This window comes from Seriola aureovittata, chromosome 15, assembly GCF_021018895.1.
Source record: "Seriola aureovittata isolate HTS-2021-v1 ecotype China chromosome 15, ASM2101889v1, whole genome shotgun sequence".
In the NCBI taxonomy this organism is placed as follows: domain Eukaryota; kingdom Metazoa; phylum Chordata; class Actinopteri; order Carangiformes; family Carangidae; genus Seriola; species Seriola aureovittata.
In genome coordinates, this window is record NC_079378.1 from 23,904,996 (window position 1) to 23,915,826 (window position 10,831).

Genomic DNA, 10,831 nt, shown 5'->3' on the forward strand with positions numbered 1-10,831 from the left:
TTTCACATACTTTACGTACATTTAACGTTGAGCACGTTTGATTTTCAGGTCAATAACCATCATCACTGACACGCCCGTCTCAAAGGCACAAAGGAGTAAAAGGGAAATCTGATCACTTGAATCTCAGAAGGAAACATGCAGCTGCGTCCAGATAAAAACTTGGTGAGCAGCCAAGCTGTAGACTTCCAGTAACACAGAGTTGTAATGTTATACAGCAGAAGAGATGCTACAAGAGACACTACAGAGACACATGGGAGGGTGGAGGCAGAGATGGACGCTTGGTATTTTCGAGTGCCTGTCTGGATCCCTGCCCAGAACTGAAACATCATTCTCCTAAAAGCTTCCAGTGGCCAGAGGGGATCATTGATCAGCGCTCGCTGCGGGTCTGAGAGCCCTGATTGAGTTACTGTAATGAATAGACGAGAGCAGCCATGACCAGCCTGTAGTTGTGAAACTAAATTATTACTCACAAGCTGGACATGAAGTAGCAGTAAATGTACGGGCCACAAGTGTTCAGTAGAGTCAGCATGTAGAAAGCAGAAGTCTGAGACGCTCACACCTCTCATGCTTCACTGATAAGAATGTTTCATATCAGGGTTTGGTGGCTTTTAGCTCAGTGGTGTTTTCACACTGTTTGTGTCAGTTGTGTTTACACCTCGCTCCCAAAGTGCCTTCATTCATCAGGCATCAAATGTACACAAACTTCATTAACCAAAGGCGCACATTAAAATAAAGGAATGCAGCGATACAGTGACAGCGACAGTGTGTATGCAGTTGTGTTTTTCTTTGTGATATCTCACACACCACTCTCGAACATACTCTCAGCCTCCCTCTCTCATTCTCAGTTCCAGATGTCCTGGATTTCCGACACGTCTCATTTAGCTGGTGAGTGGAATTAATAGCTGCGAACCAGAAGCAACCGGGAGTGTGAGGCAAACACTAACAGGATGACACACAAATAAAATCTCCAGTTATGCTGCAGTACACCTCTGTGTCCTCTATAAACACTGCACATGCAACATACTGTATACATTATGCTGAGGATATCAATAACAGCACATTGTGTGCTGAACAAGGTTTGGTTTAGACTTTCAACACATGCATTAATATGTATTTAAATAAACTGTATAGAAGTTACGATTCCAAACAGTCGACCGAGAGGCTCAGAGCCTCCTCTCTTCTGATTGGCTCCCAGACCTGTTGCTATAGAGCTCCAGAGAGAAGCCTGAGAGAGGAGACATAAATCTACACTGAGACGGTTCTTGGTTCTTAAAACCACAAATATGTCTTCTTATATCAAATATCGATAATATTTAAATATTCAAAGAAAACACAGGGAAAGTGTAAAATTGGGACCTTTCAAATTGGGTTGTACATTTGATCTGTACTGTAGGTCTGTGTCTCTGAGACAAGGGGAGTGATGGTGGTGTTTTGCTGCAGCAGAGTGAGTCACAAGTGGAGAGGGTAAATCAGTGGGTGCGTGGTGCCCTCTTGTGGCTGCAGGTGTAAGTATGTGGTGGTGTCAGTGTGATGGGCTCCATCTGCAAACAATAACACAGCACAGCGCAGCATAGTACTACATTTATTGATTGGATCATTTCCACAGGACTTCAAGGACAGTGAGCTTCACTAATCATATAAATGGTGCTACCAAAAATATTGCTGAATGAAAAAGGAATTACTGTAAGACCACAGCGACGCACTTTGAGACAACAAAGACGTAAAAACATTAGAAAGTACATATGCTTTCCCGTGATTCAACAAATCCTATACATCACTTAAAACCAAACATACAGTACAAGTATATCAAAATAGACACAAATATATTATTATAAAACACGTTTCAAACTGCATCCCATTTGGACATATACAATTTCTTATCAAAATAATGTCTTGTTATTCAACACATATAATCTACAAATTCCTCCCCATGTTTGCTGTGCAGTTTTGTCAGAAATCTCCATTAAGGCAACAATAGGACAGCACCACGGATGCAACCACTAGAGTTACAGGTAGGTCGTATCAAAGGCCACAAACACCCTGCTAAAGATGTTACAAATATATTTTCAGAGGAAGACAAACAACTACAGTTTTGGGTCAAAAGTTGCAGGTTATGATCCTCAACGGCCTTCCTGAGCAGCAGTAGGAAACTTGTATAATGATTTATAAGCCTTCAATGATCAGGCCTGGCCTTTAATATTATAAAAACTTAGTTGATGTAATGTAAATAGATTTTTAAATAAGAACAGTATTGTAAATACTTACCACAACAATATATCAGTCTTCAGATCAAAGACTTTCACAGTGACTCTTTGCAAAGCCTCCACAAATATTCTTTGCATAGTTAATTGATTTTCTGATAGTAAATGCATAAAAAATGAAATCAGTGTGTAAAAGATGGTATCTATTCATTATGTGAGCAGAGTCTGTTCGGTTTCTAACAGAACAAAGTGCAACATCCATACACAGATTGTTGCTGTGGCTAACATATATTAACGATCGCCATTAGCCTCACAGAGCGGTTTTCATGCTTTTCTGATGGCACTTGCTACCAAGGTTTCTCGCCTGGTGGTTACAAACGCCTGTTGTTTTTCATAATAGGCTGCCTCATTAATAAAAGTGGGATAGACGGTGCCGGAGCCCTGGTAGTGGATGGTCTTTCCGTCAAACGTTTGGAACATAGGGTCACCGGGGTTCAGCGGCTCCCAGTCGCCGTCCTGAAACAACAACAAGCAATGACCACAGGGAGAGTAACTTGAGTGTGTTGCTCAAACTAAAACAATATATTCTCACATCAGCCAAAGATGTCTCATTTCCTGTTTCATAACGACTCAAATCTGCAGGTTCAGTGGGTCAGATACATGGTCGAGTGAGCGAAGGCTTATATTCACCTGCAGATTGGGGTGCACCATGGCAATGATGTTTCCGTTGGCATCTCTGGGGTAATCGATCCTCTCTGAGACCCGGAACACCTCCACCGTACAGGGAGGGAACTCCATGCCTGACAACACAGAAAACAACATCTCCATTGTTCAAACCACCCATGGAAAAGAAGCACAATTATTTTCCACTAACAAGAGAGGCGAAAAAAAAAAAAAGAAGTTTTAAATAAAAGAAATAAGAATCTTAATCCTTGAACAATAACTCTTCAAAAGAAAAACAAGATTAAACCCTCTGAGTGTGTGAAAGAAGTTTATCCCTGCATTAAAAGAAAACTGCTGGTCAAGACCGTGTGAATATTAGTCGCGTTTATATCCAGATTTTATACAAAAGCTGCAATAATCTGGAGACGATCTCACCCTCATTAAATCTAGTCCATGAGGATAGAGATACATTCTGTGTGATGATGTGATGAAAAAGATGCTCTTCCAAATCATTTGACAATCAACATCTGAGTTTGAAGACTTCAAAGAAAAAAATACACAAGAGACAATGTAGTAAGAATGAATGTCAGTAAATAACACTGAACGAAAGATGGGAACCTAAACGCTCTTATTCATAGCAGAGTGTAATAACACTAAACATTTAAAACACAGAGCCCTCAGGGGAGATTGGGATTTTTTTTTCTATATATCCTGAAAGGAGCTGAGCTCTGAAATGTGATGAATATCAGCTTTGGTACTGATACAGCTGCTGCTCCACAGAAACAGACCGGAAGAGCATTAACTTAACGATTATGCACATTTCTGCCACCATGCATGTTGGAGATTCAGTGTTCACAGGGAGAATTTACTGTCATTTTCTCCAAAACTCAGTGTAGAAAGGAACAACACTGCATTCCTTCAGTGACAGGGTGCACACAACATGAACACACACACACACACACACACACACACACACACACACACACACACACACACACACACAAACGAGAGCAAAGACAGTAACGTGCAGGTAGTAGTAGGTTAAATACAATGAATGAAAAGTGCTGTCACATATATAAGGACGTGCCTTGTTTCATTGAAAACAATAAAATGTTGTTAGTAAAATATTACAGTACAATAGCAGGACGGTGCCATGCGGTGCCAAAGTCACACAGGAAGTGGCGTGGTGTTTGGCGGAGCTCGGACGTTAAGAAAGTAGATGCTCAAATGAGCTTGTAAAAGTAAAACTGGGAGCTGTATTGATATGCAGGAGGCAGCACAGGGTAAAACGGACACATGTTGTGACAGTCACCACAGTTTTCCCACTGAATGTACATGAAGGTTGTTCTTCAGAGGGAGACATTTTAAACTGCAACAACAGCGTCTGTTGTTGCTAAATGAGTCGTTTCTTCTTCGCGCTGCTCGGCTTCAGAGCGCAGGAACACCGATTCATCACCGTGCCAGAGCATTCATCAGCACCAGTGTGGCCCCACGACAGAAGATTACAACAGCATTGGCAGCCAGACTCTAACGACATGGAAACTGACCAACTCCCAACAAGCAGGCCATTCAACAGCAGGCCAGTCAGGGAAAACCAACAGACTGCAACTCACACTTGGCACACACTGCTTGTTTACGTAAAAAAGGGGAAGGAAAAGCTGCTTGCACCTCATCACTGCAAACATCGCTCCGTGCCTTAGGGAGCAGAGCGGAGGTGTGATGAGCCAGATGCAGATAAATTTAGAGATGTGAGTGTGTGTACATCTGGATGAATCAGACGAGCACCCATAGACACAAAATGCTTCTTGTCACAATGACGCGGACATGCGGGCAGACTGACTGCAAACAACTGATTTTCTTATTACATAACACATTACGAATCATATTAGTCATCCACAGGTGAAAATTCTATAGAAACAAGTTTAATACTTTAAAATTTCATGCAAACTTTAAGAACAATGAGCTTCAGTTTCAACTGCTTTGACATAATCCTGTAGAACCCTACGACTCTGAACGCCACACACTGCTGCACCTGTGGTATGTTACAGCTTCAGGCTTTAAGCTGCTGTGGTGCGTCTGTCCTACCTTCATTAAACAGTTCGATGAAGTCCAGGGCGTGTTTCAGTATCACCCTCATGGCTTCAAAGATGTTGCTCCTCAGAACACCCTGAGGCTGAGGACCCACTTCCAGACCTGCAGTCAGACAACCAGAGGACATGTTTACACACGTAAAACTGTATTCTACCAACTGAATGCAGGAATCAGGAATGTCTTTAATGTCACATTCTGTGTCCACTGTCCAGGTCCACTGCCCCCCCCATCCGGAGTCAGACGGTGATAGGTAGTTGGCTCATTTTTTATCATGGACAAATTACTGAATGGGCCCGGCAGCATCTGTATGAAGCGTGGTGAACTCTTCTTGTTGGAAAGGCGATCAAACAAGTACAAAGAGATGCAAGAGGACGGCGAACACACAAAACAATTAACACAAAGATGAAAATTTATGATTAAATGTTTTGTTATAATCTGTGCATGTCTGCAAATAGCAGCTATTTGTATTTCTTATTTGTATTTTTGAATATTTAAAATGGTTTATCTGCCATTTGTTCATTAAAGTGAATAACAATGTAACTATTAATAATATACAGTTCATTAATAATAATAATAATAATAATAATAATAGACTTTATTTATAGAGCACTTTTCATACAAGAGATGTAGGTCAAAGTGCTTAACAATAAAGAATCAAATAGAACAGTAAAATAAGGGCAAATTGACGGACAATGAAAATCAATAATTCAAAGACAGCAGATGATAAAATATGTAAATGAAAATAAAAACAGAAACAAGTAAGAACAGTGAAATATTAGAGAATTAATTAAAAGTTGTTATTGGAAAGAACCAAAGTTGAGTCATGGCACATATTTATTCATTTTATAAATGTCCTAGTTGACCCCGACCCCCCCCCCAGTCAATTCTAACCCCGCCCCTGCCGGTGTCCCTGGACACGTTTGGCTGGACTTGAGAGACTCACCCACAGGGTGCTTGGCAACAGAGCGTGAAGTGGAATATTTCAGAAGAGGGTGTTCATTCAGCAGAACAAGACAACTGGCCGGAGCGATGGCTTTCTGTAACACAAGAGCAACAAGAACAAGATCTCAGCGGCAGATTGAAACACACCTTCACACAGTCACGTGCTGCACACCAGCCAAAGTGTCTCGGACAGACCGAGCTGTGAGCGACTGCTTCATGGTTCTGCTCGACAGAACGGAAAATTAAATCTGCAACAGCTCACTCCAGAACAAACATGACACACACTCAATGACAAACACAAACACAGTGACCATGTGCATGAATCAGCTGCGTGTCGGTGGACTCTCAGAGCGGCCAATGGGAAACCAGAAAATACATCTTTATTCACACAAGTCATTTTGTGCGCCGACTGTGATTTATCAGGAGACTCGCTGTGGATAAAAACGTCCAACTGTGTTAAAGTTGTAAACGGTTCGAGTCAGATTAGATTTGAAGGATATTTTCCCACTTGATTCTCACACGGCTGTTCATGAAACAAGTCCAGAAATCCTTCCTGAGTTTCTGAACAGAAGAATGATTGTCGACTACGTCTGTGAGAGAACTCAAAGTTCACTTTGTTATCGAACACTGCGCCAAGAAACGAGTCATTAAACAACTGATGCTTGGTAATAGTACAATAGGTTGGTAAGTGGGTGATTTCTCAAGTCGACCTCCTATCTGTGTGTCTGTGTGTGCAGCACTTTGTGTTTCTAAAAGTTGTGAACACAGTTCTCATGAGCTGTGTTGCTCACAGTAACAAAGAGAGTGTTGCCTTTGGCTCCTCTTTTGTTCCCTGGTGTTTCTCTGCTTCCCTTTGTTTTAAGTTGAAGAGCAAGAAATGGAACAAGAGCCAGAAACAGACTTAGTACAACATATTCAATCTATAATAATACATAAGATAAGAAGATAAGTAATTATACTAATCTCTCAAACCAAATGTTATGTAAATGTTTATTGTCATTGAAATAATAATAATGACACATTTTATGATTGTGCACAAAACAGAACAAAGTTCATCATGAGTTTTGTGGCTAAAAGCAGAAAATGGAGGGCAGCGTGCGTCCCTCTGGCGTGTTTGGATGGTTGATCTTTTAAATGAGCTCGTCCAACACGTAAAGGTGAACAGATCATTCTGTCATTTACACAGGTTAACTCAATCTCCCCAGAGAGACCTCGTTTTAGGAAAACATTGACTCGGACAGAAGCGAGAGGAAACTGGAGACCCAGAGAGCTGTCTTTGATTCTGTGAAGTTGTCCTCAAACTAAAGTGTCTTGACGTCCTGCATACTGTGCTGTGTATAAATTATCTGCAGCAACACGTGTTATTTATATTTTCACTGACATCTGGTGATAAATTTCACCTTTCATTTAGCCTATTTTACAAAAGTGACAGCAGGGCCTCAGGACAGCTGGTGTTGCAGGTTGACTGCTGCAGCGCGCGAGTGTGTTTGTGGCGTAACGTTTAACAACTCCTACGTCCTCCAGGCTGTCACCTTGATGTAGTTCATCATCTGCAGATTGAAGTGGTCTTTGGAGCTTTCCAGAATCAGAGTGCAGCCCATGTTGGACGTCGTGTTGTGGAGGTCAAAGATCACATCGTAGGCCTCTGGGCTTCCTTTAGGTCCGAATATCCTGTTGATCTCCTGGGCTCTCTGAACCTCATAGGGCAAGCCATCTCCACCCGGGGCACTGCAGGGCACACGCACACGCACACGCACACGCACACGCACACGCACAGCATTAGAAAGCATCTTATCAGACAATTCAGCCGCAGGAAGAATGATGAAGAAAGCTTAGAAGCGTGTTAATGATTTACACAGCGGCGTCTACGTGTCCTACAGGCTCTGTGACACTTTCACTGAACTGTTGAACCACAGTGGAAAAACCTGTGTGAGCAACAACCTCCAAGTTAACACAGTAACTGTGGGGAATGTATGGTTTCTCTTCACATGTGAACAATAGGAAAACATTAATAACTGCTAATGACCTGTAGATTATTACCATGGTACAACCTCATTTCTAATGGCAGAAAGTCACAGTAGCCATTAACTCTATGCAGGAAAACCAGGACATTGGCCTCCTTTTGTGAGTGTTAAGAAGAAAATTTAATCTGCTTTCTTCATCCATGCATGTCTGCACAAGGGATCCTTGAGAACTTTGTTTTGTCCCCAGGCTAAACTTGCTTTTTTTTTCATTGTCTGCACTATGAGCAGAGAATGAGAGCTGCCCCTTTTTTCTCTTAGCTCTTTCAAAGCAGTTCAAAATAACCACTAGTCCAGGACATTCTCCAAGCTACTGTAGAATAGTACCTCTGCTGCACATATTGTCTCGCCTCCCTCACATCTGCTCTTTAGACCCCATTTTCAGCAAATATCTGCCATTGTCTGGACATCAGTACACAAGCATAGTGTGAGCTGCAGCTGATGACGTGGACTCCAAAATACTCACTTCAACTGGGAGGACACACAGACACTAAATAAGAGGAAGAGCTGTCTGCCTGTTTAAGGTGAAGAAAAGGACACAGCGGGCTGTTTTTAGAAAGACTCTCCATGTGGTTAATCTTCTTATATGTTGCCTTCACAGAGGCCAAGCAGTTTGTCAGCTTCAGCTGCTGAGAAGATCCATAAAGGTCATTAAACATTTGCACCACGAGGCAGTGACAGAATAACTTCAGCCACGTCATCCGAACTCTCTCAACCATTTCACTCAAATACAGCATTTAAACCCTGTAATAATAACACTACACTGTCACCGTCACTTCTGTTTCTAAAATACTCCATCACTCAAAATTATACTTCAGTAAAAATATAGAACCATTAGAAACACAAGTATTACTCATTATACAGACGACCCCCTCAGGATTATATTATTATGTAACTGGATCATTGTTATTGATGTAATTAGAACTAAATGGTGTAATTGGTCAATGTGGTGCCATTTACAGTTACAGCACAATTTACAGCTTTTATCTTTAATAAGGCGTCACTTTGTGTAAACTGAGTTTTTAGAATCTTAAACTGGAAAGTAACAGGATTATCAATGTTACCAGAGTAAAAAAGGCTAAGATTAAATCTAAATCTATAAATGTTGTGGCACACACACACACACACACAAACACACACACACACACACACACACACACACACACACACACACACACACACACACACACACACATACACTACAATAACCTTGGGAATGTTAATACAGGGTGATGATTTATGAATAGGGGGAGACTGTGTTGTTATCCAACCACATTAGTAAATAGGCTGTTGTGTGAGTTCATGCGCACTGAATATATGAGCCAGCGTTTGCGTAAGAGCTCATTTCCACTATAGAGCTCACCAAATAGAAGGAATAAAAAAAAAAAAATCGTCTTAGATCATTTGCAGCTCGGTCACGTTCCGCTCACGTTTTTCCTGCTGGCTGACAGTCAGCTGAAGTCCGGGAGGAGGGGACACACTGCTCTGCTGTATTGGCAGAGGGGCGGGGGGGGTAACAAGAGGGGTGGGGTGGGGGGTGGGGGGGTATGGCTGATGGTAAACACACACTACCCTACCTGTGATAATAACAGAGGCTGTTTACTGTCTGAATATCTAGACCAAAGTCCTGATTTACGAGATTACCCGCTGCCTGTAGTTCAGCGTGATACGACCTTTCTTTACGTTTCTCTCCCTTCACACCGTGTTGTTTTCTGTTCCATTGTGTAAACCACATGTTGTCTAAACAACTCTGATATTTCCACACACACGGTGTCAAATGTGTCAATAACGTTACATAAATTGTCACGACATTTCCAACACATTTCCACCAGCTTTGACACAGACCACCTGAACGAGACTCCAGCTGGTCTCCAGGGCAACAATCCATTTGATATTAATCATTTTATTCCCAAAAACATCAGCCACAATAATAAAATGTAGCTACATAAATAACACTAGCCAGTGTGGGTATGCACGTGCGCCCCCCCCCCAGCACCCACCACACACACACACACACACACACACACACACACACACACACACACACACACACACACACACACACACACACGCTAAGACTGAGCTCAAAACCAAAACAGTAAAAGCAAATGAGAGTCTGTTGTAATTATGAGTCTGTTTTATGGATCCGCTACATGAAAAAGTTTCCATTCAACATATGTGACGGCAGATACAAACAACAACAACAACAACAACAACAACAACCACAACAACAACAACAGCAGCAGCTACACCGTGTCCGTGGTTACCTGAGGTTCTCCGGGGTGAAGGCTCGGTTCAGGTCCGTGTCCACATATCTGGTGCACTTCTCCACAGCCTTCGGGTTGGTGATGAAGGGTTTGGTCTCGACCCTCTTCCTCTGTACCTCGGCGCTGTTCTTCATCCACAGGTTCACGAGCGTCACGCCTGACATCTCGTTCCCGTGCGTGCCACCGAAAATAGCGACCCTCGTGGCCTCGCTGAAACACGCGCTGTTGTTGTAGGAGGACATGTCTGGATGGTGGAGACAGGTGTGCAGAGAGCGGGTGGAGACACGCTGGTGTCGGACTGAGGCTTCAGCAGCAGAGGAAAAGTTTTCTCGCTGGAGCTCCACAGACTCTGTTTAAATGCCTGCTGTGGCTGCGCGCTTACGTAACGTGCCCGCTGGCTTGTTGTGGTCAGTCACCGTGCGTAAAATGCGCTGAGTTGTGCACGACATCTCGAGCTGGAGCCCAAACTCTGGTTAACAAGGTTCCTCCCATTGTTTACCTATCACCGACAAACCCACGCGGATTATTTACTACTCGTTTCCGGCGGAGATCTTCCAAAATAAACTGTATTCAAACATTCTTGCCTTTTTATAGTATTTACGGCTGGTCTACTAAAGCTACAAATGACGTGATACATCACTTCCGG

The 10,831-nt window shown here is 42.5% G+C and overlaps 1 protein-coding gene across 1 annotated transcript; it reads right to left on the reverse strand.

The window, feature by feature from the left end:
* Nucleotides 1-1,566: 1,566 nt before the first annotated feature.
* On the reverse strand, nucleotides 1,567-10,784 carry aspa (aspartoacylase). The gene is made up of 6 exons (XM_056397263.1): nucleotides 10,186-10,784; nucleotides 7,430-7,625; nucleotides 5,899-5,992; nucleotides 4,950-5,057; nucleotides 2,892-3,001; nucleotides 1,567-2,717 (listed from the first exon to the last, which is right to left on the reverse strand). The coding sequence occupies exons 1-6, from the start codon at nucleotides 10,425-10,427 to the stop codon at nucleotides 2,526-2,528; spliced, it is 942 nt and encodes a 313-aa protein (XP_056253238.1). The 5' UTR covers nucleotides 10,428-10,784; the 3' UTR covers nucleotides 1,567-2,525.
* Between the last annotated feature and the right edge of the window lie 47 nt (nucleotides 10,785-10,831).

Bases quoted from the DNA above. Each gene is read 5' to 3' on its own strand.
- aspa (XM_056397263.1), bottom strand. From the start codon at position 10,427: ATGTCCTCCTACAACAACAGCGCGTGTTTCAGCGAGGCCACGAGGGTC. The intron at 7,626-10,185 runs GTAACCACGGAC...TGTGCCCTGCAG, and splicing joins TTCACCCCGGAGAACCTCAG to TGCCCCGGGTGGAGATGGCT. The intron at 5,993-7,429 runs GTGACAGCCTGG...CTTGTGTTACAG, and splicing joins AGATGATGAACTACATCAAG to AAAGCCATCGCTCCGGCCAG.